At 51.9% G+C, this 23,249-nt stretch overlaps 3 protein-coding genes across 13 annotated transcripts; 2 read left to right on the plus strand and 1 right to left on the minus strand.

Moving 5' to 3' along the window:
- The first annotated feature begins 1,170 nt into the window (after window positions 1-1,170).
- On the plus strand, window positions 1,171-12,226 carry SLC35A2 (solute carrier family 35 member A2). 5 transcript variants are annotated; one of them, XM_007991638.3, is made up of 5 exons: window positions 1,172-1,577; window positions 3,129-3,311; window positions 8,887-9,038; window positions 10,531-10,671; window positions 11,951-12,226. In XM_007991638.3, exons 1-5 carry the CDS (start codon window positions 1,487-1,489, stop codon window positions 12,047-12,049), a joined length of 666 nt encoding a protein of 221 aa, XP_007989829.1. In that variant the 5' UTR covers window positions 1,172-1,486; the 3' UTR covers window positions 12,050-12,226. The 5 variants fall into 5 exon arrangements, with proteins under 5 accessions (XP_007989828.1, XP_007989829.1, XP_007989830.1 ...); XM_007991639.3 differs by lacking the exon at window positions 11,951-12,226 and adding an exon at window positions 2,809-2,893 and having other exon boundaries at window positions 1,172-1,585; window positions 9,941-11,802; XM_007991636.3 differs by having other exon boundaries at window positions 1,174-1,577; window positions 9,941-10,671.
- A 40-nt stretch (window positions 12,227-12,266) lies between these two features.
- PQBP1 (polyglutamine binding protein 1) lies at window positions 12,267-18,118 on the minus strand. 5 transcript variants are annotated; one of them, XM_007991631.3, is made up of 7 exons: window positions 18,018-18,118; window positions 17,464-17,541; window positions 14,117-14,228; window positions 13,372-13,484; window positions 12,897-13,181; window positions 12,618-12,681; window positions 12,267-12,482 (listed from the first exon to the last, which is right to left on the minus strand). In XM_007991631.3, the coding sequence occupies exons 2-7, from the start codon at window positions 17,528-17,530 to the stop codon at window positions 12,326-12,328; spliced, it is 798 nt and encodes a 265-aa protein (XP_007989822.1). In that variant the 5' UTR covers window positions 17,531-17,541; window positions 18,018-18,118; the 3' UTR covers window positions 12,267-12,325. The 5 variants fall into 5 exon arrangements, with proteins under 5 accessions (XP_007989822.1, XP_007989821.1, XP_007989819.1 ...); XM_007991630.3 differs by having other exon boundaries at window positions 17,950-18,094; XM_007991628.3 differs by having other exon boundaries at window positions 17,729-18,076.
- Window positions 18,119-18,183: 65 nt separating this feature from the next.
- TIMM17B (translocase of inner mitochondrial membrane 17B) lies at window positions 18,184-22,625 on the plus strand. Of its 3 annotated transcripts, XM_037992889.2 has the most exons (7): window positions 18,184-18,306; window positions 19,178-19,277; window positions 20,580-20,729; window positions 20,980-21,043; window positions 21,849-21,977; window positions 22,064-22,174; window positions 22,257-22,625. In XM_037992889.2, exons 1-7 carry the CDS (start codon window positions 18,281-18,283, stop codon window positions 22,343-22,345), a joined length of 669 nt encoding a protein of 222 aa, XP_037848817.2. In that variant the 5' UTR covers window positions 18,184-18,280; the 3' UTR covers window positions 22,346-22,625. The 3 variants fall into 3 exon arrangements, with proteins under 3 accessions (XP_037848817.2, XP_007989826.1, XP_007989825.1); XM_007991635.3 differs by lacking the exon at window positions 20,580-20,729; XM_007991634.2 differs by lacking the exons at window positions 18,184-18,306; window positions 20,580-20,729 and adding an exon at window positions 18,313-18,502.
- Window positions 22,626-23,249: the final 624 nt, after the last annotated feature.

Genomic DNA, 23,249 nt, shown 5'->3' on the forward strand with positions numbered 1-23,249 from the left:
CTGTCCAGGGTGTAGTCACTTGTTTTGCCCTTTTTTTTTTTTTTTTTTTGTTGAGACAAAAGTCTTGCTCTGTCGCCCAGGCTGGAGTGCAGTGGCGTGATCTCGGCTCACTGCAACCTCTGCCTCCCGGGTTCACACCATTCTCCTGCCCCAGCCTCTCGAGTAGCTGGGACTACAGGCGTCCGCCACCACGCCCGGCTAATTTTTTGCATTTTAGTAGAAACGGGGTTTCACCGTGTTCACCAGGATGGTCTCGATTTCCTGACCTTGTGATCCGCCCGCCTGGGCCTCCTAAAGTGCTGGGATTACAGGCGTGAGCCACCGCGCCCGCCCTGTTTTGCTCTTAATCTTTAGCCTCTCCCCCATCTTTACCCTCTCCCCCATCTTTACCCTTACATACCCATCCCTCTAATTTCTCCTTAAACACTTGACTTACCTGGCCTGCCCTATTCCATGTTGGTTTCACATGCTCCGATCTCGGCTGTCACCTCTCTTGCCCTGCTTATTTGTCTCGGTTCAGTGCAACCTCCGCTTCCCGGGTTCAAGCGGTTCTCCTGTCTCAGCCTCCCGAGTAGCTGGGTACAGGTGCATACCACTACACGCGGCTTTTTTTTTTTTTTTTTTTTTTAAAGTAGAAACGGGGTTTTGCCATTTTGCCCAGGGTGGAACTCCTGAGCTCAGGTGATCGGCCTGGCTCAGCCTCCCAAAGTGCTGGGATTACAGGCGTGAGCCACCGCCCCTGGCCCGGACTCTCGCCCTGCTTCCAAATGCTAGCTAACCTGTGAGCCTTTCGCCTGTCCCCTTTATTTGCCGTCCTCATTGGTGACTCACTTGTCTTCTCTGCGTCAACTTTCCTTTTCATTTTCATTTGTTTATCCTCACCTGCTCTGCTTTTATCTGCTAGCTTACATGCCTGACTCGCACCTGATGCTTCAGCCAGTACGCCCTCACCCGACCCCGACAGGTCAAAGTTTCTTGGTCCCCAGATTCCCCTGTGCTTTCCAGAGGGTGGGGCCTCGCTGGAAGACGGGAAAGCGGAACTTCAGTCCAACCAGGAAGCACCTGGGAGTTTCTGATTCGGAAGGGGCGGTGCCTTATGGAGAAGCTGCCAATAAAGAACCGAGATGAAAGAGGGATGGCTTAGCCAATGAGACTAGGAGACGGGATCGGGGGGTGATCTGGAAAGCGCGATCAGTGAAGCGGACGAACAGCAGGACAAGGCGGGTCTAGTGACAGGAATGGGCCGATGAAGCTCTGTAGGGGCGGTGGGTAGGCCGATCGGGCCGTGTCCCCGGCATCCAGATCCGACGGAATTTGGAAATCCCGGGGCTACTCTTACGTTGAGCTTTTAGGAGCGAAGGAGAAAAGCCACCACCCTGACGATCCCGGCTCTCGACCCACCTTCACTCAGGCGGCCTGGAAGCGGAAGTGACGAACACGGAAGTGGTCTGCTGTTACCGAGGGGACGGGCCGGGCAAATGCCAACATGGCAGCGGTTGGGGCTGGTGGTTCCACCGCGGCGGCCGGGCCAGGGGCGCTTTCCGCGGGTGCATTAGAGCCGGGGAATGCGAGTGCGGGTGAGACAGTCTGTGTCCGAGCAGTCGCATGGGAGGCGGAGGTCGGGATCGCTGGGCGTCGGGAATGTTCCTCACTAAAGTGAGAGGGAGCATCCCGTGTGGATTGACGTGTGTGTGTGTGTGTGCGCACATTGTGAGTGTGTTGGGGGCGGGGAAGAAAACATTCTGAGAGTGATTGTGGGATCCTTCCGCATATGGACCATTATGAGTGTGGAGGGTAATTCTTTTTGGGAAGGCTAAGGGCACCGAAACCATTCTGAATATGTGGGGTCCTTCCTTGTGGAAGAGACCATTCTGCGGGCGTGGGAGTTCTTCACTGAAGAAGTGGGAGACTATTCTGAGGGTGGTGGTTCCTTCCTTATAAAAGGACAGAGAGACTATTGTGAGTTAGGGTGGGGCGAGTCCTTTATGTGACTAGAGAGGGTCCATTTTGAGGATGATGGTGTCCTTCATTATGTGCGGAGGAGACCGTTCTGGGGGCCCCCTTCCTAATGGAGGTAGAGTTCATTGTACGTTCGGGTGGGAGGGCTCATCGTTATGTGGTGGAAAAAGAACGTTCTGAGGGTGCCAGGTCCTTCCGTATAGCAGAAAGAGTCGATTGTGATTGTGGGTAGAGCAAAGATTGTGATTGTGGGTAGAGCATTAGCTAGAGGGTCGGTGCGCGGTGGTGGGAGGACGGACCATGTGGAATGCAGGGAAATATTTCCTCATCTGGTTGAGGGAGCCAGACCTTTCTTGGTGGGATAACCATTCCTGATACAGGATTCAGTCCCTGGGAGCATGGGGGAATCATTTCTTGTATTTAGTAGACTATTCTGGGTCGGGAGGAACCAGTTGTCACAGGAGGGAGGGGTTGGAGAGACCATTCTGGGTATGAGGAGGATCATTCCATATGGGATGTAGGCCATTCTGAGAGTGAGGGAATCGAATCATTTCTTAGATGGGAGAAAGACCTTTCCTTAGGGGGTGAACATACCTTATACAGTGGCCTCATTCCCTGCATTGATGTATTATTCTTTACATGAGACAGTCCCTCGTTAAATAGGAGCATCATTTCATATACATTCTCAGTTTGCTCATCCGTAAATGGGAATCCTCGCAGTTCTTTTGGAGATGACAATGATATGAGTCTATTGCGGTAATCCATAGAAATCCCTTAACCCAGTGATATGCATACAGTAAACACTCAGTAAACGTGGAGAACGTAGTTGTCGGTATTCTGTCTGGGGAGGAGTTGCTTCTCACTTGGGCGGGAGCCGAGGCGCGTGGCCAGGGCTTGCCTCAGCCATTACCTGAAACCTCGGTAAGGATTCCAGGTATGGACTGGACAGGGTGGGGCCCATTTCTCCCTTCTGGCTCTTCCTGCTTGTGGCTGAGGCAGTAAGGCGGTAGGAGTCAGACCCTCATTGGGTGAAGACAGGCAGGCTGAGGGAGCAAGTAGCGGTGGCTAGGAGGGTCCTGGGTGAGAAAGGAGGGGGTGGGTGGTGGTGTGGCTATGCCCTAGCGGCTTCTGACCCCCTCCTTCCCCCTTGCCCCTTCCGTTCCCCACAGCTCACAGGCGCCTGAAGTACATATCCCTAGCTGTGCTGGTGGTCCAGAATGCCTCCCTCATCCTCAGCATCCGCTACGCCCGCACGTTGCCAGGGGACCGCTTCTTTGCCACCACTGCTGTGGTCATGGCGGAAGTGCTCAAAGGTCTCACCTGCCTGCTGCTGCTCTTCGCACAGAAGAGGGGTACGAGCCAGGGAGGGGGCTGCACCAGGGTCGGTGCGTGGGACTCCACATGTATGTGCGTGTGTTCACACAGACGGTTTGCTTCAAGAGTCTCTCCAAATCTCAACCTGCCTGGGGCACCCCTTCAGCTATGTGTAGCTGCATCTTACACTTTTCTAGCCCTAACAGCCAGGGAGCTGACCTGTGTGAACTGTAGGAGTGGGATTGTCTATGCTTATAAAGTAGCAGGGGTCTCTCACATGTGATTTAGTCATCTTTAGCTTTATATTATGGAGAATTCCGAATACATGCAAAATCAGAGAGAATAATCAAATAGTAACATATCCATGTACCCATCCCCCAGAGTTAGCAATTAGCAACTCATGGCCTCTTTAAACAATATCAGTGATTGTTCACTCACTGCCAATCTATATGTCTACCTACATCCTTATCCCCTTATTATTATTTTTTGTTTTGTTTTGTTTTGTTTTGTTTTGAGATGGAGTCTCGCTCAGTCGCCCAGGCTGGAGTGCAGTGGAATGATCTCGGCTCACTGCAGGCTCCGCCTCCTGGGTTCACGCCATTCTCCTGCCTCAGCCTCCCAGGTAGCTGGGACTACAGGCGCCTGCCACTATGCCTGGCAAATTTTTTGTATTTTTAGTAGAGACGGGGTTTCACCGTGTTGATCAGGCTGGTCTCGAACTCCTGACCTTGTGATCCACCCACCTCAGCCTCCCAAAGTGCTGGGATTACAGGCGTGAGCCCTATATTATTTTTAAGTAAATCCCACACAAAGTAATATTGTATGGAAGTAAATTCCCCCATATTATCTTGAATAAATGTTTTGGTGCATTGTTTTTTAAAAAAATAAAATAAATACAATACTGGCCTGGCGTGGTGGCTCACGCCTGTAATCCCAGCACTTTGGAAGGCTGAGGCGGGTGGATCATTTGAGGTCAAGAATTTGAGACCAGCCCGGCCAACATGGTGAGACCCTGCCTCTACTAAAAATACAAAAATTAGCTGGAAGTGGTGGTGGGTACTTGTAATCCCTGCTACTTGGGAGGCTGAGGCACAAGAATAGCTTGAACCTGGGAAATGGAGGTTGTGGTGAGCAGAGATCATGTCACTGCACTCCAGCCTGGGCAACAGAGCAAGACTCTGTCTAAGAATCATACATGAAAAAATTAATAATAAAAAAAATAGGCCAGGCATGGTGCCTCACGCCTGTAATCCCAGCACTTTGGGAGGCTGAGGTGGGTGGATCACTTGAGGTTGGGAGTTCGAGACCAGCCTGACCAACATGGCGAAACCCCGTCTCTACTAAAAATACAAAATTTAGTTGGGCATGGTGGTGCCTGCTTGTAATCCTAGCTACTTGGGAGACTGAGGCAGGAGAATCACTTGAACACGGGCAGTGGAGGTTGCAGTAAGCTAAGATCGCACGACTGCACTCCAGCTTGGGCGACAGAGCAAGACTCCGCCTCAAAAAAATAATTCAATAAATAACATGGACATAGAGAGTGGAATAATAGGTCTTGGGGACATGGAAAGGTGGGAGGCGAGTCAAGAGAGAGAAACTGCCTAATGGGTACAGTACTGTTTGGGTGATGAGCACACTAAAAATGCAGACTTCATCAGTGTGCAATATATCCATGTAACAAAACTGCAGTTGTACCCCCAGTCTTTTTTTTTTTTTTTTGAGACAGGGTCTTACTCTGTCATCCATGCTGGAGTGCAGTGGTGTGATCTCGGCTCACTGCAGCCTTGAGCTCCTGGGTTCAAGCAATCTTCCCACTTCATCCTCCTGAGTAGATGGCACCACAGGCACGTGCCACCATGCCTGGCTAATTTTTGTACTTTCTGGAGAGACAGGGTTTTGCCATGTTGCCCAGGCTTACATCTTTGTTCGATTTTTTTTTTTTTTTTTTTTTGAGTCAGAGTCTCACTCTGTCGCCCAGGCTGGAGTGTAGTGGTGCGATCTCAACTCACAGCAACCTCCTGGGTTCAAGCGATTGTCCTGCCTCAGCCTCCTGAGTAGCTGGGATTATAGGTGCCTGCCATGACGCCTGGCTAATTTTTGTATTTTTAATAGAGACAGGTTTTTGCCATGTTGACCAGGCGGGTCTTGAACTCCTGACCTCAGATGATCCGCCCTCCTCGGCTGCCCAAAGTGCTGGGATTACAGGCATGAGCCACTGTACCCGGCCCTTTTAAAAATTCAAATAAAAAATAATCACATATCCAGTTAATGTTCAAATTTGTAATTTATTAAATGTCATAAAACTTTTAAAAAATTCATTTGTAAAGGTCGGGCATGGTGGCTCACGCCTGTAATCCCAGCACTTTGGGAGGCCAAAGTGGGCAGATCACGAGGTCAGGAGATTGAGACCATCCTGGTTAACATGGTGAAACCCCATCTCTACTAAAAATACAAAAAAAATTAGCCAGGCGTGGTGGCAGGCGCCTGTAGTCCCAACTACTTGGGAGGCTGAGGCAGGAGAATGGTGTGAACCCAGGAGGCAGAGCTTGAAGTGAGCTGAGATTGCCACTGCACTCCAGCCTGGGAGACTGAGCGAGACTCCATTTCCAAAAAAAAAAAAAAAAAAAAAAAAAAATTCATTTGTATATAGTCCGTGTTTTGTATCTTCTTGTTTTGAGATGGAGTCTCACTTTGTCGCCCAGGCTGAAGTGCAGTGGGACGATCTCGGCTCACTTTGACCTCCGCCTCCTGGATTCAAGCGACTCTCCTGCCTGAGCCTCTCGAGTAGTTGGGATTACAGGCTTATGTCACCACGCCCGGCTAATTTTTGTATTTTTAGTAGAGATGGGGTTTCACCATGTTGGTCAGGCTGGTCTCGAACTCCTGACCTCATGATCTGCCCACCTCGGTCTCCCAAAGTGCTGGGATTACAGGCGTGAGCCGCCAGGCTGGCCTTGTTTGGTATCTTATATTCTAAATCTGTTAATCTCTAGGGGTTTTTTGGTCTTTGCAATTAATTTGTTGGAGAAAACAGGTCATTTGTCTTGTAGACTTTGGGTAGTCTAGATTTTGCTGACTGCCTCCCTGAGGCAAATATTCTCAAAAATTTAACAAATATTCTGTCTTCTTTATCTCTTGTAAATTGGGAGTTGGGTTTATCTACTAATTTCAACATCTCCCTGAAGGTCTTCTACTTTGAAGTGTTGCCCAATTGTTTCTCTAAAAAGGTCTTGCATAAGTAAAGGGATGGAGATGAATTATGCACCTTTGCCCTTTGTTTACACTGAAGAGAACATTCTTACCCACTTGTTAACTCCAGGTTAACAAGAGACCTGCTCTTATCTTTATTAACTCTGTGAACTATGCAGGTGTGAACACTGCCTCAGGCCGTGGGGGTGGATGGGTTAGCAATGCAGAGGAGTGGCTTGTCCTCATTACTGATGGGAGATGGAAATAACAGATAGCCACAGACTTAATCACAGGCCTTCATCTCTTAGCCACATTTCAGCACCCCTCCCTCCCCCGCCCGGAATTTTTTCCCCTGAATTAGAGTTTGGAGACCAGTAGTGGACAGGGTTTGGTGAATGAGCATCAGTAGGAGTTCCAGGGACAACCTTGTTCAGTGTTTGAAGAAGTTTTGCCTGTGGAGTGACACCCAGCTGTGACTTAAAAGATGAACTGCCGGCTGGGCGTGGTGGCTCATGTCTGTAATCCCAGCACTTTGGGAGGCCGAGAGGCAGGTGGATCACGAGGTCTGGAGTTTGAGACCAGCCTGGCCAAGATGGTGAAACCCCGTCTCTACTAAAAATACAAAAATTAGCCGGGCATGGTGGCAGGTGCCTGTAATCCCAGCTACTTGGGAGGCTGAGGCAGGAGAATTGCTTGAACCCGGGAGGCGGAGGTTGCAGTGAGCCAAGATCATGCCACTGCACTCCAGCCTGGACGACAGAGCAAGACTCCATACCCACCCCCCGCCCCCGCCCCGCCAAAAAAAAGATGAACTGCCAAAAAGTGGGGCGAGTTTTGCAAAGGCCTTGTTACATAGGAAATGATTCTCATGTTTTTTGTTTGTTTGTTTTGAAATGGAGTTTTGCCCTTATTGCCCAGGCTGGAGTGCATATGGCATGATCTCGGCTCACTGCAACTTCCACCTCCCAGGTTCAAAAGATTATCCTGCCTCAGCCTCCCGAGTAGCTGGGATTATAGGCGCCTGCCACCACACCCAGCTAATTTTTGTATTTTTAGTAGAGACAGGGTTTCACCACGTTGGCCAGCCTGGTCTCAAACTCCTGACCTCAGGTGATCCACCCGCCTTGGCCTCCCAAAGTGTTAGGATTACAGGCGTGAGCCACTGTGCCCAGCCCAATTATCATGTTTTCACTGGAGCAGGTCCCAAGCGGACTTCTGCTTAATGGTCAAGCCTGCACTCATCCATATGACAGAGGCAACTCTGTGTCTAGGGCTGACAGAAAGATGCAACAAGGGGGAGGTGGTGGCCCTTGCCCTCAAATGGCACATGGGTCAGTGAGGAGCCAGGATAAGTCTAAAAGTCTATAGACTACTCCTGGTGCAGTGGCTCACATCTGTAATCGCAGAACTTTGGGAGGCCAAGGTGGGCGGATTACGAGGTCAGGAGATGGAGACCATCCTGGCTAACATGGTGAAACCCTGTCTCTACTAAAAATACAAAAAATTAGCTGGGAGTGGTGGCATGCACCTGTAGTCCCAGCTACTCGGGAGGCTGAGGCAGGAAAATCACTTGAACCTGGGAGGTGGAGGTTGCAGTGAGCCTGAGCCGAGATGGTGCCACTGTGCAAAAAAAAAAAAAAAAGTCTAGACTAAACTTCCCTTCTGTGTGGGAGACAGCCCTCCACCCCAGCTCCTAGGGCTTCTATTTCATAAGCTCCAAGTTAATGATGGTTATTTCTTATTTTATTTTATTTTATTTTATTTTATTTTATTTTATTTGAGATGGAATCTCACTCTGTCGCCCAGGCTGGAGTGCAAATGGCATTGTCTCGGCGCACTTCAACCTCCACCTCCCAGGTTCAAGCAATTCTCTTGCCTCAGCCTCCCAAGTAGCTGGCATTACAGGCGCATGCCACCACACCTGGCTAATTTTTGTATTTTTAGTAGAGATGGGGTTTTGGTGTGGTTGGCTCAGCTGGTCTTGAACTCCTGACCTCATGAGCCACCCGCCTTGGCCTCCCAAAGTGCTGGGATTACAGGCATGAGCCATGGCGCCTAGCCTAATGATGGTTATTTCATTGTACAAAAATGTATTGAGTATTGAGTGCTTGCCCTGAATGGGGCTCTCTGCCAGGGAGGTGGGCTCTCTGCCAGGGAGTTAGGCTCTAACATAGTGACATGCTCTGTGATTAGCATACACAGATGGCTGATTCTTTTGCTGCCATTAAACTGAGTCTCAGAAAAGCTAGCTGGAAACATGGTTATACCCTAGGGAAAACCAAGATCACAGACTTCATTCCAGCCCCCAGGGATTGGACAGCAGGGTGGATGGGGGAGTCACGATAGCAAGGCCTGTTCCCAGCCTTCAGGGGTTCCCCATGTATGGCTGTCAGTGCTGAGAAGGGCTCTCCTCCTCCCACCTAGGTAACGTGAAGCACCTGGTTCTCTTCCTTCATGAAGCTGTCCTGGTGCAGTATGTGGACACACTCAAGCTCGCAGTGCCCTCTCTCATCTACACCTTGCAGAATAACCTCCAGTATGTTGCCATCTCTAACCTACCAGCTGCCACTTTCCAGGTGAGCCGCAAGCCCAGCATGGCCCCAGAGGAACTAACTGGGTTGGGGACTGGAGTATGGGAATAGCATGGTGGGGGGATGTTGCAGAGGACAGGGGCTATGTCATCTCCAGAATGTCCTTGGAATTCCCTCAACCTTTTCTCGTCTGTGAAAATTGGGGGTGGAAATAGTAATGCCTGTTCACTGAGATGCTAGGATACTTAAAAGAAATAATACCTGTGAAGAGCCCTTGGTTGATGATAGATAAGCTTTAGGCTATTTTTGGGCAGCTTTGTGAAATGGTTAAAGAGCCTGGATTCTGGGAGCAGGCTGCCTGGGTTCAAATCTCAGCTCTGCTACTTTCCAGCTGTGTGATTTTGGGGCACGTCACCTAACCTTTCTGTGCCTTAGTTTTCTCATCTTTAAATTGGGGCTTACAGTGGTGCTCACTTCAGAATGGTGTTGTGAGAATTAAATGAATGAATTCATGTGCAGTGCCTAGAACCACACTGATACATTGTAAACACTATGTAAGTATTTGCTGACATTGTTGTGGCTATTGATTCATTTGTATCAAGTCCCTCATCACAAAGATACTCCATACCTCAGCCATCTTTTATAGATGATGATGCCAGGGCTCAGACAGGGCAAGTGCTTTGTCCCGTCACACAGCCAGGAAATAGGATTGGGATGTGGACTTCCTGGCACAGCCGTCCTTTTGTGCACTTGGTGGGAGAGACCTCAGAACTGTTTTGCTGCAGCTCAGCCAATGGCCAGTGGCTGGCTCCTTTTGCTGTTTTTGTTGTCATACCCCCCACCCTGTCCCTCCGTTGTGCCTGGGGACCCACAGTGGGTGCTGCCCCCCATAGGTACCTGTTGGGGGCCAGGGTTAGCCCTCAGTGCCTTCCACGTGCCACTCGCAGGTGACGTACCAGCTGAAGATCCTGACCACAGCGCTGTTCTCCGTGCTCATGCTGAACCGCAGCCTTTCCCGGCTGCAGTGGGCCTCCCTGCTGCTCCTCTTCACTGGTGTCGCCATTGTCCAGGCACAGCAAGCCAGTGGGGGAGGCCCACGGCCACTGGATCAGAACCCTGGGGCAGGCCTGGCAGCCGTCGTGGCCTCCTGTCTCTCCTCCGGCTTTGCAGGTGTCTACTTTGAGAAGATCCTCAAAGGCAGCTCAGGCTCCGTGTGGCTGCGCAACCTGCAACTGGGCCTCTTTGGCACAGCACTGGGCCTAGTGGGGCTCTGGTGGGCTGAGGGTACCGCCGTGGCCACCCGCGGTTTCTTTTTTGGGTACACGCCTGCTGTCTGGGGCGTGGTGCTCAACCAGGCCTTTGGTGGGCTACTGGTGGCTGTGGTTGTCAAGTACGCTGACAACATCCTCAAGGGCTTTGCCACCTCCCTGTCCATTGTGCTGTCCACTGTTGCCTCCATTCGCCTCTTTGGCTTCCACGTGGACCCATTATTTGCCCTTGGCGCTGGGCTCGTCATTGGTGCCGTCTACCTCTACAGCCTTCCCCGAGGTGCAGCCAAAGCCTCTGCCTCTGCTTCCGCCTCCGGGCCCTGCGTTCACCAGCAGCCTCCCGGGCAGCCACCGCCACCGCAGCTGTCTTCCCACCATGGAGATCTCATCACGGAGTCCTTTCTGCCGAAGTCAGTGCTGGTGAAGTGAGGGCTGGCAGCAATGGGGAACACAAGGGAGGGGGACTGGGGTGGAGGGTGTTGGGCATCTGCAGGACCCAAGTCGCCGCCCTCCGGGGCCTGGCTCCTCTGGGTTTGGGAGATGGTCTTTTCTCCCAGGTCACTGAGACTTCTGGAGGGGTGTGGGACTAGAGCTGGGTGTCACGTGAACCCTTCCTGGTAGGCTGACCCCCTTCCCCCAGTGGGGGTTTTAGAGCTGCCTCCTCTGCCCCCTCTAACCTCTTTGGAGGCAGGGTCGGGGTTATTATTCAAGGCCTTTTTTTTTGTCTGCTCCCTCCCTGACCCTATGCCCTCTTCTGGAGGTGTCTTGTCTGGGAGAGTCCCTCCCAGCAGTCCCTCCACCTCCATAAGGACACACTGGACAGAACTCCGCAGCTCTTCAGGAATGACCGATGCCTACCTGTTGGGGTTCAGTTGCCCGTAGTTTGAGGCCTTCTCTCCTCCCTTACCACCGCTCTGGATCATGTTAGCAGTTCCGTCTTTTGTGTGGCCTTGGGCCAGCTTCCCTGACACCTTGAAGATGGACTTCTTGTGAGTCCCCAGGGAGAAAGGGACAAGAGCTAAGATTTTTGCATCAGCCCTTCTGGCAGAAGGTGCGGTTGGGGCCATTTGATTTTTAGTGGACTTGGGATTTGTGGTGTAATCATATCATTAATGATCCAGGGTGTGGGAAAAATGGAGGTCCTTGAAGTGGCTGAATCTCATCGTATTTAAGACACTGTCAGTTGCCAGATGCAGGGTTATTTTTGGAGACGTCTAGAGAGGAAAAATAAAGCTGCCAATCATACTGTTGATATCTGTCTGGCTGTGTGAGGCACCCCTACCTCATGGGGGTGTCGTGGGATTGATGAACTGTGGAACCTGCCTCCTGCACTCCCCAAAGCTTATTAACCCCTTAACTGTATTGGGGCGGGGTGTGTGTGTGCATGGAAGATGCCTGGGCTGTCTTTGCTATGTGTAAATAGAGCCATTGGATCTTTATTTTTGATTAATTTGTTCTGATTTTTTGGTTTGTTTTTTAAGGAACTGTAATGAACAAATGTCAGGATATCCAATGCCAAATAAAGATGTTGTATTTATTTAGTCCACGTGTAGCTTTCTGACCCAGGTGGGCGCCATTACTAACACCAGGACTACCAGCCTCACCACTGCCGCCCTCACTTGCTCAGGAAACCCACCTGCCGGCCTAGCCCAGCTTTGTGTTTTTCTTTCCTCCCCATTCCCACCACAGGTTGCTCACCAAGGTGAAGGGTTCCTAGCCGCTGGGATTGAAGACATTGGCCTGGCCTCGTTCTCTTCTTGCCCTGGCCCAGCTGGGACCAAACTCTGATCAGTATTAGGGGTAGGGTGAGGTAGACACTGGACTCCCTGTCCCCACCACCCAGCCCCACGCAGGGCTGACATGACTAAGCTCTCTCATGACCCACCTCAGCTCAGCCCCCCAGCCCCTGCCAGCCCCACACTCTCTTAGCTGAGTTTTTGCAAATAAAATGTGTTGTGCATCTTGCCGACTTGGGTTGGGCAGCCTCGAAGGAAGCACTCAGGCATGGTGGGCAGGATCACCAGAAAGCTTTTATTTTAACCCAGGGCCAGGGAGGCTGAAGCTTCAATCCTGCTGCTTGGTTCGGGAGGCCTCTGCATTGGCCCGGAGCACAGCCCCTGGGGATGGATACGGCCGCTGCTGGAAGAGGGGCCCAGCTGCTGTGGTGTCAGCGCCAGTCTTGGCCTCATTCCGCTTGGGGAGTCCTGTTGACCACGTACCCCTGCCGGTGAAAGAGTCAGGGGATGGGGATGGGGATGGGAGATGTGGTGGACACGGCCCACCTGGTCCCAATGAGGAATGGAGGAAGGAGACAGGATGGTGTCCATGTACTGAGTCAAGAGGGGTTGTCACTTACCGGGGGGCATCTGAGTATGAGCTAGGGTCCATGGGGTCTAACTCTTCATCCTTTCGACTTACTGCTGTGGAAGTGGCAGGGCAAAGTCTTCAATAGAGGCACCAGGAGCCCCTGATCACTGAGCCCCACCCCACAAGAAGAAATGAAGCCCCTGGCTGCCATGTACCACAGCACCCTCCTCTAGGCCCCAGGTCTAGGCATCTTTTTGAGGGAAGGCTTCCTCACGCAGTGTGCCCTGCACCTTGCTGGTCTCACCGAGCCCCATTCTGCCCAGCTTACCCTTCTTGCTCTTGGGGTAGGGAGCCAGCTCCTCCCGGCGATGGTGGCGCCGTTCTTTGCCCTCTTCCCGGTCTGCCTTGTCATACCCGCGGTCCCGATCCCGTTCCCTGTCTCGCTCTCTCTCTCTGTCTACCTTGTCATAGCCACGCTCTCGATCCCTGTCAGATTTGTCGTGGCCCCGGTCTGACTTGTCGTGGCCCCTGTCTGGTTTCTCATGGCCGCGGTCCGACTTGTCATGGCCCCTGTCCGACTTGTCATGGCTCCGGTCCAACTTTTCTTCAGCATCTGGGGACACAAGTCTTGAAGTGACCTCTTGCCACCCAAGGACCCAGCAGCCTCTGCCTTCAACAACCTCGCCTGCCTGAGGCTGGGCCCACCTGGTCTCACCTGCCCCTCTGATCCACTATCACTCTACTTGGCCTCTCTGTGAGAACTGCTTAGATCACTCAAGGCACTCTCGTACCTGCCAACTCACCTGCATTACTGCTTCTGAGCTTCTTGGCCGATTTGGTAACCACAGAGTTGGGGTCATGTGGGGAAAGCCAGGATACGAGGTCTGTGTCCGCATTCCAGTAGTAAGGGAGCCCACTGTGGGGCCGCAGGCCAAGAGAAGTGTCAGCACAGATGTCTTTGCCTTGGATCCTCAACTCGTCTCCCCAGTCTCTGCCTATACCTGCCCCATGTCAGGACCCCACAGGTAGGATCCCCAGAATCTCTTCTCCCGAAGAGAAAACACTGTCAGCCGGGCGTGGTGGCTCATGCCTGTAACCCCAGCACTTTGGGAGGCCGAGGCAGGCGGATCACCTGAAGTCAGGAGTTCGGGACCAGCCTGACCAATATGATGAAACCTCGTCTCTACAAAAAAATACAAAAATTAGCCGGGTGTGGTGGTGCGCACCTGTAATCCCAGCTACTTGGGAGGCTGAGACAGGAGAATCGCTTGAACCCAGGAGGCAGAGGTTGCAGTGAGCCAAGATCGCACCATTGTACTCCAGCCTGGGCAACAAGAGCAAAACTCCATCTCAAAAAAAAGAGAGAAAAGACAGTCTTCCAACCCCAGAGGCGCCAGGCCCCAGCAGGCAGCAACTTGGGTCCTGCAGATACCTAACACCAATGCCCTCCACCCGAGGCTCCCTCCCTTGTGTCCCCCTATACCTCACAACCAAGGTAAGCGCAGGAAGGGTGAAGTCAGAAGTTAGTCCCCCCTCACCCAGGCTCACCAGGAAGGGTCGAAAACCTTGTACCAGCTTGGTGGTAGGCCCTCCAACCTGGTGGCCTCATAGTCCACAGGATCATCGTCATAGTCCTCGGCAATGATCTCTTCCTCTGGTTCTGGCAGAACAAGGTGGGGACGAGGAGAGCAGTTAAGGACCAGGGGTGTCCTCATCCTACAGAGCCTAGAGACACGCACTCACATTCACACAAGCCACACGTAAACGACGTGTGTGTGTGCCAGGAAGCATATGAAGTATCTTTCACATTCGAAATCCAACTCTCTGTATTAGGAGGTTTACAAAAAAAGGTTACCTAATTCTGTTTCTGGGTTCAGATGATGAGTTCTACTGTTAGCCAAAGCTATCTCGTTTCAGAGTTGATAGGGATTCATCAAAAGATTTACTCATCTTGGCCGGGCGTGGTGGCTCAGCTCATGCCTGTAATCCCAGCGCTTTAGGAGGCCAAGGTGGGTGGATCACGAGGTCAGGAGTTCAAGACTAGCCTGGCCAAGATGGTGAAACCCCATCTCTGAGACTAGCCTGGTTAACATAGTGAGACCTGTCTCTACAAAAAAAAAAAAAAATTAGCTGGGCACAGTGGCACACGTCTGTAGTCCCAACTACTCAGAAGGCTGAGGCAGGAGGATCATTTGAGCCCAGGAGTTTGAGCTTGCAGTGAGCTATTATCGTGCCACTGCACTCCAGCCTGGGCAACAGAGTGAGACCCTGTCCCTAAACAAATAATAAATAATATATATACCATAGGCACAGGTCACTCAATAGGCTTAAAAGAAAATCCAGCCTGGTCAACATGGTGAAACCCTGTCTCTACTAAAAAATACAAAAATTAGCCAGGCAGAGTGGTGCACGCCTGTGGTCCCAGCTACTCGGGAGGCTGAGGCAGGAGAATCGCTTGAACCTGGGAGGTAGAGAGTGGGCCAAGATCATGCCACTGCACTCCAGCCTAGGTGACAGAGCAAGACTCTGCCTCAAAAAAAAAAAAAAGTAAATCAATGATCATTGCCAATTTTATTTTATTTTATTTTTTTGAGATGGAGTCTCGCTCTGTTGCCCAGGCTGGAGTGTAGTGGCGTGATCTCGGCTAACTACAAGCTCTGCCTTCCGAGTTCACACCACGCTCCTGCCTCAGCCTCCCGAGTAGCTGGGACTACAGGCACCCAGCACCACGCCCGGCTAATTTTTTTGTATTTTTATTAGAAATGGGGTTTCACCCTGTTAGCCAGGATGGTCTCGATCTCCTGACCTCGTGATCCACCCACCTTGGCCTCCCAAAGTGCTGAGATTACAGGCGTGAGCCACTGCACCCGGCCTGGGATCACTGTCAATTTTATTAACCACAAGGTCTATACCTTGCACACAGTAGGCTTGTAATAGATGTCAGTTATCAATAAGGAGAAGATGCATTTTCCAGTGCCTGGCACACCACAGCCCCAAATAGATGCCAGTTTTTAGTATTACTGACAATAAGGTGTGATTTGCAGCCACAGCACAGTAGGCCTAAATGATAGATCCTCACTGCAACTACACTTGGCACACAGGAGACAGCAGTAGAGGTTAGCAGTACTTCCTATTAGATACTATGTCATCACCCCCATAATCCATGGATTTAACGTGGCATACAGTAGGCCCCAAATAGGCATTAGGTGGTCAGTATTATTTTGTGGTTTTTTTGGATATTTTTGAGACAGGGTCTCCATGTGTCGCCCAGGCTGGAGTGCAGTGGCACAATCTTGGCTCACTGCACCCTCGACATCCCAGGCTCAAGTGATCCTCTCACCTCAGCCTCCCAAGTAGCTGGGACTACAGGCATGCACCACAACACACGGCTAATTTTTGTATTTTTTGTAGAGAAGGGGTTTCGCCATGTTGCTCAGGCTAATCTCCAATCCCTAACCTCAAGCAATACACCCGCCTCAGCCTCCTAAAGTGCTGGGAATACTGGCATGAGCCGCCACGCCCAACCAGTCAGTATTGTTAAGAATGAAATAGCCAGGCACAGTGGCTTACACCTGTAATCCCAACATTTTGGGAGGCCGAGGGTGGGGGTGGATCACCTGAGGTCAGGAGTTAAGAGGCCAGCCTGGCCAACATGGTGAAAACCGGCTCTACTAAAACTACAAAAATCAGCTGGGGGTGGTGGCACGTGCCTGTAATCCCAACCATTTGGGAGGCTGAGGCAGGAAAATCGCTTGAACCCGGAGGCGGAGGTTGCAGTGAGACAAGATCACGCCACAGCACTCCAGCCTGGGCGACAGAGCGAGACTCTGTCTCAAAAAAAAAAAAAAAAATTCGCCAGGTGTGGTGAAGCGTGCCTGTAGTCCCAACTACTCGGGAGCCTAAGGCAGGAGAATCGCTTGAACCCGGAAGGCGGAGGTTGTAGTGAGCCGAGATCGCACCACAGCACTCCAGCCTGGGCGACAGAGCGAGACTCTGCCTCAAAAAAAAAAAAAAAAATTCGCCAGGTGTGGTGAAGCGTGCCTGTAGTCCCAACTACTCGGGAGCCTAAGGCAGGAGAATCGCTTGAACCCGGAAGGCGGAGGTTGTAGTGAGCCGAGATCGCACCACAGCACTCCAGCCTGGGCGACAGAGCGAGACTCTGCCTCAAAAAAAAAAAAAAAAATTCGCCAGGTGTGGTGAAGCGTGCCTGTAGTCCCAACTACTCGGGAGCCTAAGGCAGGAGAATCGCTTGAACCCGGAAGGCGGAGGTTGTAGTGAGCCGAGATCGCACCACAGCATTTCAGCCTGGGCGACAGAGCGAGACTCTGCCTCAAAAAAAAAAAAAAAAAATTCGCCAGGTGTGGTGAAGCGTGCCTGTAGTCCCAACTACTCGGGAGCCTAAGGCAGGAGAATCGCTTGAACCCGGAAGGCGGAGGTTGTAGTGAGCCGAGATCGCACCACAGCACTCCAGCCTGGGCGACAGAGCGAGACTCTGTCTCAAAAAAAAAAAAAAAAAAAAAAAAAAATTCGCCAGGTGTGGTGAAGCGTGCCTGTAGTCCCAACTACTCGGGAGGCTAAGGCAGGAGAATCGCTTGAACCCGGAAGGCGGAGGTCAAAGTGAGCCGAGATCGCGCCACTGCACTCCAGCCTGGGTGCAGAGTGAGACTCCACCTCAAAAAAAAAAAAGAATGAAATATCTATTCCCCCAACCCGCTCCACTTGACACGCGGTAGAGATGGATGTCAGGAATCCATATCGTTAACAATGAAAAATGCCTGCCACCCCATTGCTTGGTGCACAGTTGGCCCACGATAGGTATCAAACGTCAGTATCAACAACAAAAGTGCCTGTCGAGGCTGGCACGTGTTAGGACCATCTGCTTTTAGCCGACTCACCAGGCTCCAGATGTTTGAGGATGCCTCTCTTGGCCAAGCGGGTCTGCAGCGCAACGGGCAGCGGCATAGCTGATAGACCTAGGGACAGACGGACAAACTGACAAGCAGCTCAGATAGATTCATATCTGGATCCCGTCACCAAGCGCCTCCCGTCAACATGTACTCATCTGACTCCCATCTACTCAAATGAACCAGTAGTTGGGTGGACAGAACATACGCACTAAAAGATGTAAGAGTTAGGTGGCAATATTATCGCAATTCTCACCAACCCTACTGTCCCGAAACCGGGTGCTCCAGGGCCCTGTTCCTCTCCCAGGCCCAGGCTCCGCCCGCCGCCTAAGGAGCCCGGCCCCTCCGCACTTCAGAAATGGGCTCATCCAGCGTACCCCAAAGACTGCCGGGTGGGAGAAACCAAAGCGCTGGGATGGGGGAGCAGAGGGCAGCACTTCCTCCAGCTCCAAAAGAGTGCGCCCACCCCAACATTACCAATACACTCGTGCAGGTAGTGGACGGCTGTCACACCGGCCGTCTCTCTCGTGTCGCCGCTACGATACCTGGGCCCACACGACTCTTCCCAAAACACAGAATGAGACCTTCTCTGAATGAGGCCTTCACTCCCCGAGCCTGAAAGTAACTGAACTACGCTCAGGAGGCAATGAACAAATGGCAGAAACTCGATTGGCCAATGAGAGTGCGCCCTTGGAGTGACATGCGGCGTAGCGACCCAATCGCTGTCCGGTAATAGGCGGAAAGCTCGGACGCCGGTGTGCGTCTACGCTGGGGGCGTGGCCTGACTGCGCGGCCAGACGCCAGCGCCATGGAGGAGTACGCTCGGGAACCTTGGTACGGCGATGGGCACTGGCATCCGGACTGTTGCTGCGACGCCAAGGCCAGCCGTGGGGGTCGGGCGGGGGAGGCACCGGCCGCACAGACCCATGTACCAGACTCAGGGGACTCTTAACGTATCTCCCGCTACCCCTACTCGGTTCCTGTCACTCGGGCTCCGTTATGAGGGGCCACAACCGTCTCCCCTCAGAAGGTGCGGCGAAGGCCGAACCACGCCATGTTTCTCCTGACTTCGTAATCTCCTAGTCCCTGTTAACGAAAAAAGACACGCTGGCCGATCCATCGGCTAGGGGTGGTACAGTGTTGACCGGAAATCCCGAGTTGCCGCGGGTGGTTTTTCCCAGGTCGCCTTTGTCAGTGGGGGCGGGGTACGGATGAGCCTGCTGAGGGCCGGCGGGGACGGTGGATGCTTCCCGCGGTCGCTCTTGGTTTTTCCCAGTTGCGCCGGATTGAAAAGGGGCGGGGCATGGTTGGACGGGCACACCGTCGGAGAAGGGGTGCCACGCGGTCCTGCTTTGCTGACAATCTGTCTTGTCTAGTTAACACGCCTACGTCGCTTATTGAAACGTCAACTCTGCGTGTGCCAATTCATTTAATCTTTGATCACAGTAAAACAGTTGGCTGATTCCTTGGTTGGTAGACAGGGCGAAGACTAATATTTCTCCCCCTTTGCCCCATTTCTCGCTTTAATGGGGGGGGAGCTGTGGAAAAAGCGTGACAGGATTAGCTCCTTATTATCTGAAGTGTTTGTTCCTACTTAGGAACTTCCCATTCTGGTGACTTGGTTTCTCCCAATTAGAAAAGAGTTCGTGTGACAGGGCCTGGGGGAGGGCTCACATTAACCCCATCCTTCCCTTCCTGCTTGCAGCCCATGGCGAATTGTGGATGATTGCGGTGGAGCCTTCACTATGGGTGTCATCGGTGGTGGAGTCTTCCAGGCCATCAAGGGTTTCCGCAATGCCCCTGTTGTGAGTCCAGACCTTCTCTAGGTTGATGTGGGGTCAGCCGTCTTGCCCACAAGGGATGCTGCTCTGAAAACTGCTTGGAGCTGCCAGTCACGTGCACTTATTCATTCTGGTGCCCACTCACCTACTGTGTGCCAAGCCTGGCTTCTGTATCTGGGATTTTGTAGGGATTGCAAACATGGCTTCTGTCTTCCACCCTCAACCCCACCCAAATGGAGCTCCTCTGTGGAAATGCTGTGTCGTTCAAAGAGTCATCACCAAATCTTAAATATATGTGCAAAGCCAGACAGATTTTTTTTTTTTTTTTTTTTGAGACAGAGTCTTGCTCTGTTGCCCAGGCTAGAGTGCAGTGGCATGATCTTGGCTCCCTGCAACCTCTGCCTCCTGGGTTCAGGCGATTCTCCTGTCTCAGCCTCCCGAGTAGCTGGGACTACAGGCAAGTGCCACCAGACCTGGCGAATTTTTGTACTTTTAGTAGAGTTGGGGTTTGACTATGGTGGCCAGTCTGGTCTCGAACTCTGGACCTCAGGTGATCCACCTACCTCGGCCTCCCAAAGTGCTGGGATTACAGGCGTGTGCCACCATGCCTGGCCAATGTTTTTTGTTTTTTTTTGTTTTGTTTTGTTTTTTTGTGGTTTTTTTTTGAGACATCATCTTGCCCTGTTGCCCAGGCTGGTGTGCAGTAGCCTAATCAGGGGTCACTACAGCCTCTGCCTCCCAGGCTCAAGTGATCCTCCCACCTCAGCCTCCCAAGTAGCTAGGACCACATGACTGCGCCACCATGCCTGGCTAACTATTTGTTTATTTATTTATTTATTTGTAGAGACTGGGTTTCAACATGTTGCTTAGGCTGGTCTCTAATTCCTGAACTCAAGTGATCCACCCACCTCAGCCTCCCAAAGTGCTGGGATTACAGGTGTGAGCCACTGCACCAGGACCAGACACATTTTACCTAGAGGCAGATTGACTCAGAAACCTGTATAGAGGAAAATGGCAGGAATTTAATTGGCAGAGGGAAGACAGCCTTAAAGTTGAGAGAATTCTTTTAACATAGTTCTTTTTCTCTGACCACCTCCCCTCCCAGAAGATCGCAAATGCCGTGACTTTAAATGCCATCTATTAGCCAAAGTCTCTGCAATTTATATATGTAGCCCCGTCCCTCCCCTAGACTCCTGGAACTCTCCTCCCTGGATCTTTGCCCAAGTTTGTCATCATCAAGGTCTCAGCACAGATTCTCTCTCCTTCAAGAGGCCTTTCCTGACCCCTCAGCCCCAATCATATTTCTTCATGGCATTTCCTCTAGAGTGCAGATTGCTGTCTGAAGCCCCCTTGTTTACTTATCCTTGCTCAAGGTCTGTGTCTCCCACTGTTAATGTGAGCTCTGAGAGGGCAGGGAGCAGATCTACCTTGTTCATGGCTGTATCCCTGCATATGGCATGGTGCTTGGCACATATAGTAGGTACTTGTTAATCATTCACTGAATGAATGAATGAACAAACGTATGAATGCATTAGCACTTCTCATCCCAGCTCTGAGAACACCCATGTTGGGGCGCTCTCCAGGCCCCTAGTTCTTGGCCACTTCTCCACATTTCTACCGCTGATACCTCTAACAGGTCTCCCATCTTTTTCCCTCTCTTAAAAGTTGGAAACCTGTCTGCCAGTGGCTTCAGCCCTGCCCTGACGGACTTCCTTCCTTTCCCCAGGGAATTCGGCACCGGTTGAGAGGTAGTACCAACGCTGTGAGGATCCGAGCCCCCCAGATTGGAGGTGAGGGACTTGGGGAGATAGATATAGGAGATGTCTTGGCAAAGGTGGGAGTGGTTGATCCTTTGGGTCTAGGCTGCAAGTTGGGGGTTCAGATTCTAGCCCCTGCCGGAGACTTTCCAGAGGGGTGATGTTTCCCAACAATTGAATATGGAGGGGAAGAAAGTGGGTTCTGGAGTTTAAATCTAGGTCCTGACTATTCCCTGCCGTGGGACCTTGGGCTAGTGGCTTAACCTCTCTGAACTGCACCTGTACCGGGGGTGGTGATAACAGTAACCACTTCATCGGTAGTTTTAAAGTTTATGTAATTTATATACCACTAAGTGCTGGTTGCTATGCTAAACACTTTAATAACATTAACTAATATAAAATTGCAAAAGTCAAATAACACAGTACCTCAAACAGGTCCTGGCACACAGTAAGCCCTCAGTAAACATTTTAACTATCATATTAACTGGGTTTCCTATTTCCTTCTCACTGAAACCCAAATCAGAATTCCAACTCTGTGTGGTGATTATGAAGCTCAAAGTTGCTCTGTTAAAAGCCATATGAAGGTAAATCTGCTTGTAAACATTTGTCAGCTCCCCATAAAGGTGAAGGGAACGTTGATGGTGATTATAGACAGCTTGAAGTGGGAGCTACCACAGGATGGGGACAGATAGAAAATACTCTGTGGGGAGTTGCTATCTGCCTTTGTGTCTGGGTTTTTCTCCCTGTTCTTGGCCAAAGCATTCAGGCCTTGGAAGTCCCCTGAGATGTGAATTCTCGGGATTTCCTACGAACTAATTAGGCCTCGGTTCCACTACAGGTAGCTTCGCAGTGTGGGGGGGCCTGTTCTCCACCATCGATTGTGGCCTGGTGCGGCTTCGGGGCAAGGAGGATCCCTGGAACTCTATCACCAGTGGAGCATTGACTGGGGCTGTACTGGCTGCCCGCAGTGAGTACCCCCTGGCCCTGGCCCCAGCCCCTTCCACCCTGTTCTGCCTGCCCTCACCTCTGTTTCTCTGCCTCCAACTCCCCCAGGTGGACCCCTGGCCATGGTGGGCTCAGCGATGATGGGGGGCATCCTGTTGGCCCTCATTGAGGGTGTTGGCATCCTCCTCACTCGCTACACGGCCCAGCAGTTCCGAAATGGTGAGTAACTGGTGGTCGGGGGAGTGGGAAATCCTCCACCTGGCCTCTTCCACTCATCCTTACCCGAGTCTCCCTTCTCCAGCGCCCCCATTCCTGGAGGACCCCAGTCAGCTGCCCCCTAAGGATGGCACCCCAGCCCCAGGCTATCCCAGCTATCAGCAGTACCACTGAGGAAGCCACTGCCACCATGGGAGCTGCTTCTCGGTTCCCTCCCCGATGATCTACCTCGAAGGGAGGGCTGGCTCCCAGTTAGCCCTGGGACCCTCCAGAGAGGGCTTCTACTCTGCTCCCTAGTCCCAGGGTGGGGGTGGGGCACCCCAGCTGCCCTGACAGATGGGTCCCCTTTTTCTCTCTCAGGGCACCCCAGCCCCACACTCACATGTACGAAGTTCTCACCCCAGCTCCTTTGTGTGGCACCCTGATGAGTATTTAAAGTCCGTTTTGAAATGCCTATGTGTGGACTCCTTGAATTGCCTATGGGGCCCCTCCTTAGGACAAGGGGCAGAGCCTGCTTCAGGTACTCGGAAGCCCTAGGACTTGGAGGCCCACAGCAGATGGGCTCTAGTAAATGTCTGTGGGCTGGATGAGCAGGAAGGGAGAATGAAGATGTGAATTAGCGACATGAATAAGGTTGTCTGGGGCTGGGTGATGGATCCTAGCTGTCAGAGGAACAAGCCTGGGAAAGAAGTGAATAAACACCAGGATTGCTGGGGGCGGGGGTGGTTCTAGACATTGTACCCTTGACCCCATCCCCCCACACACACCCCAATACCCCTGACCCCTGCTCCACAGCCCCTGTCGCCAAGGCTGGGAGATGTGGCCTCACAGGAGTCCCTTCTTTCTGGACACTCAGCATGGCATTTGTGAAGGTGATTTCCCTCCCTCCATGTGGCCTCAGGGTAGATCTGGGATGGAAGAAGAGGGCCGGGAGACCTAGCTCCCTCAAAGAAGGTGCCCTGGATCAGCCTCCCCTTCTGCCACAGAACTGCTTTTCTGCTCTCCTCTGCTCAGTATGGTCAAGTGTTTTTATTTGTTGTTTTGAGAAGGAGTCTTGCTCTGTCGCCCAGGCTGGAGT

Source organism: Chlorocebus sabaeus, chromosome X, assembly GCF_047675955.1.
Source record: "Chlorocebus sabaeus isolate Y175 chromosome X, mChlSab1.0.hap1, whole genome shotgun sequence".
NCBI lineage: Eukaryota > Metazoa > Chordata > Mammalia > Primates > Cercopithecidae > Chlorocebus > Chlorocebus sabaeus.

Excerpts from the sequence above, each read along its gene's own strand:
- SLC35A2 (XM_007991639.3), top strand. The coding sequence starts at position 1,487 with ATGGCAGCGGTTGGGGCTGGTGGTTCCACCGCGGCGGCCGGGCCAGGG. Across the intron at positions 2,894-3,128 it reads AACCTCGGTAAGGATTCCAG|CTCACAGGCGCCTGAAGTAC; the intron begins GTATGGACTGGA and ends CGTTCCCCACAG. Across the intron at positions 9,039-9,940 it reads TACCAGCTGCCACTTTCCAG|GTGACGTACCAGCTGAAGAT; the intron begins GTGAGCCGCAAG and ends TGCCACTCGCAG.
- PQBP1 (XM_007991628.3), bottom strand. The coding sequence starts at position 17,840 with ATGAGCCCATTTCTGAAGTGCGGAGGGGCCGGGCTCCTTAGGCGGCGG. Across the intron at positions 17,542-17,728 it reads GTTTCGGGACAGTAGGGTTG|GTCTATCAGCTATGCCGCTG; the intron begins GTGAGAATTGCG and ends GTCTGTCCCTAG. Across the intron at positions 14,229-17,463 it reads CCTCAAACATCTGGAGCCTG|AACCAGAGGAAGAGATCATT; the intron begins GTGAGTCGGCTA and ends TTGTTCTGCCAG.
- TIMM17B (XM_007991634.2), top strand. The coding sequence starts at position 18,315 with ATGGGCACTGGCATCCGGACTGTTGCTGCGACGCCAAGGCCAGCCGTG. Across the intron at positions 18,503-19,177 it reads CAACCGTCTCCCCTCAGAAG|CCCATGGCGAATTGTGGATG; the intron begins GTGCGGCGAAGG and ends TCCTGCTTGCAG. Across the intron at positions 19,278-20,979 it reads GTTTCCGCAATGCCCCTGTT|GGAATTCGGCACCGGTTGAG; the intron begins GTGAGTCCAGAC and ends TCCTTTCCCCAG.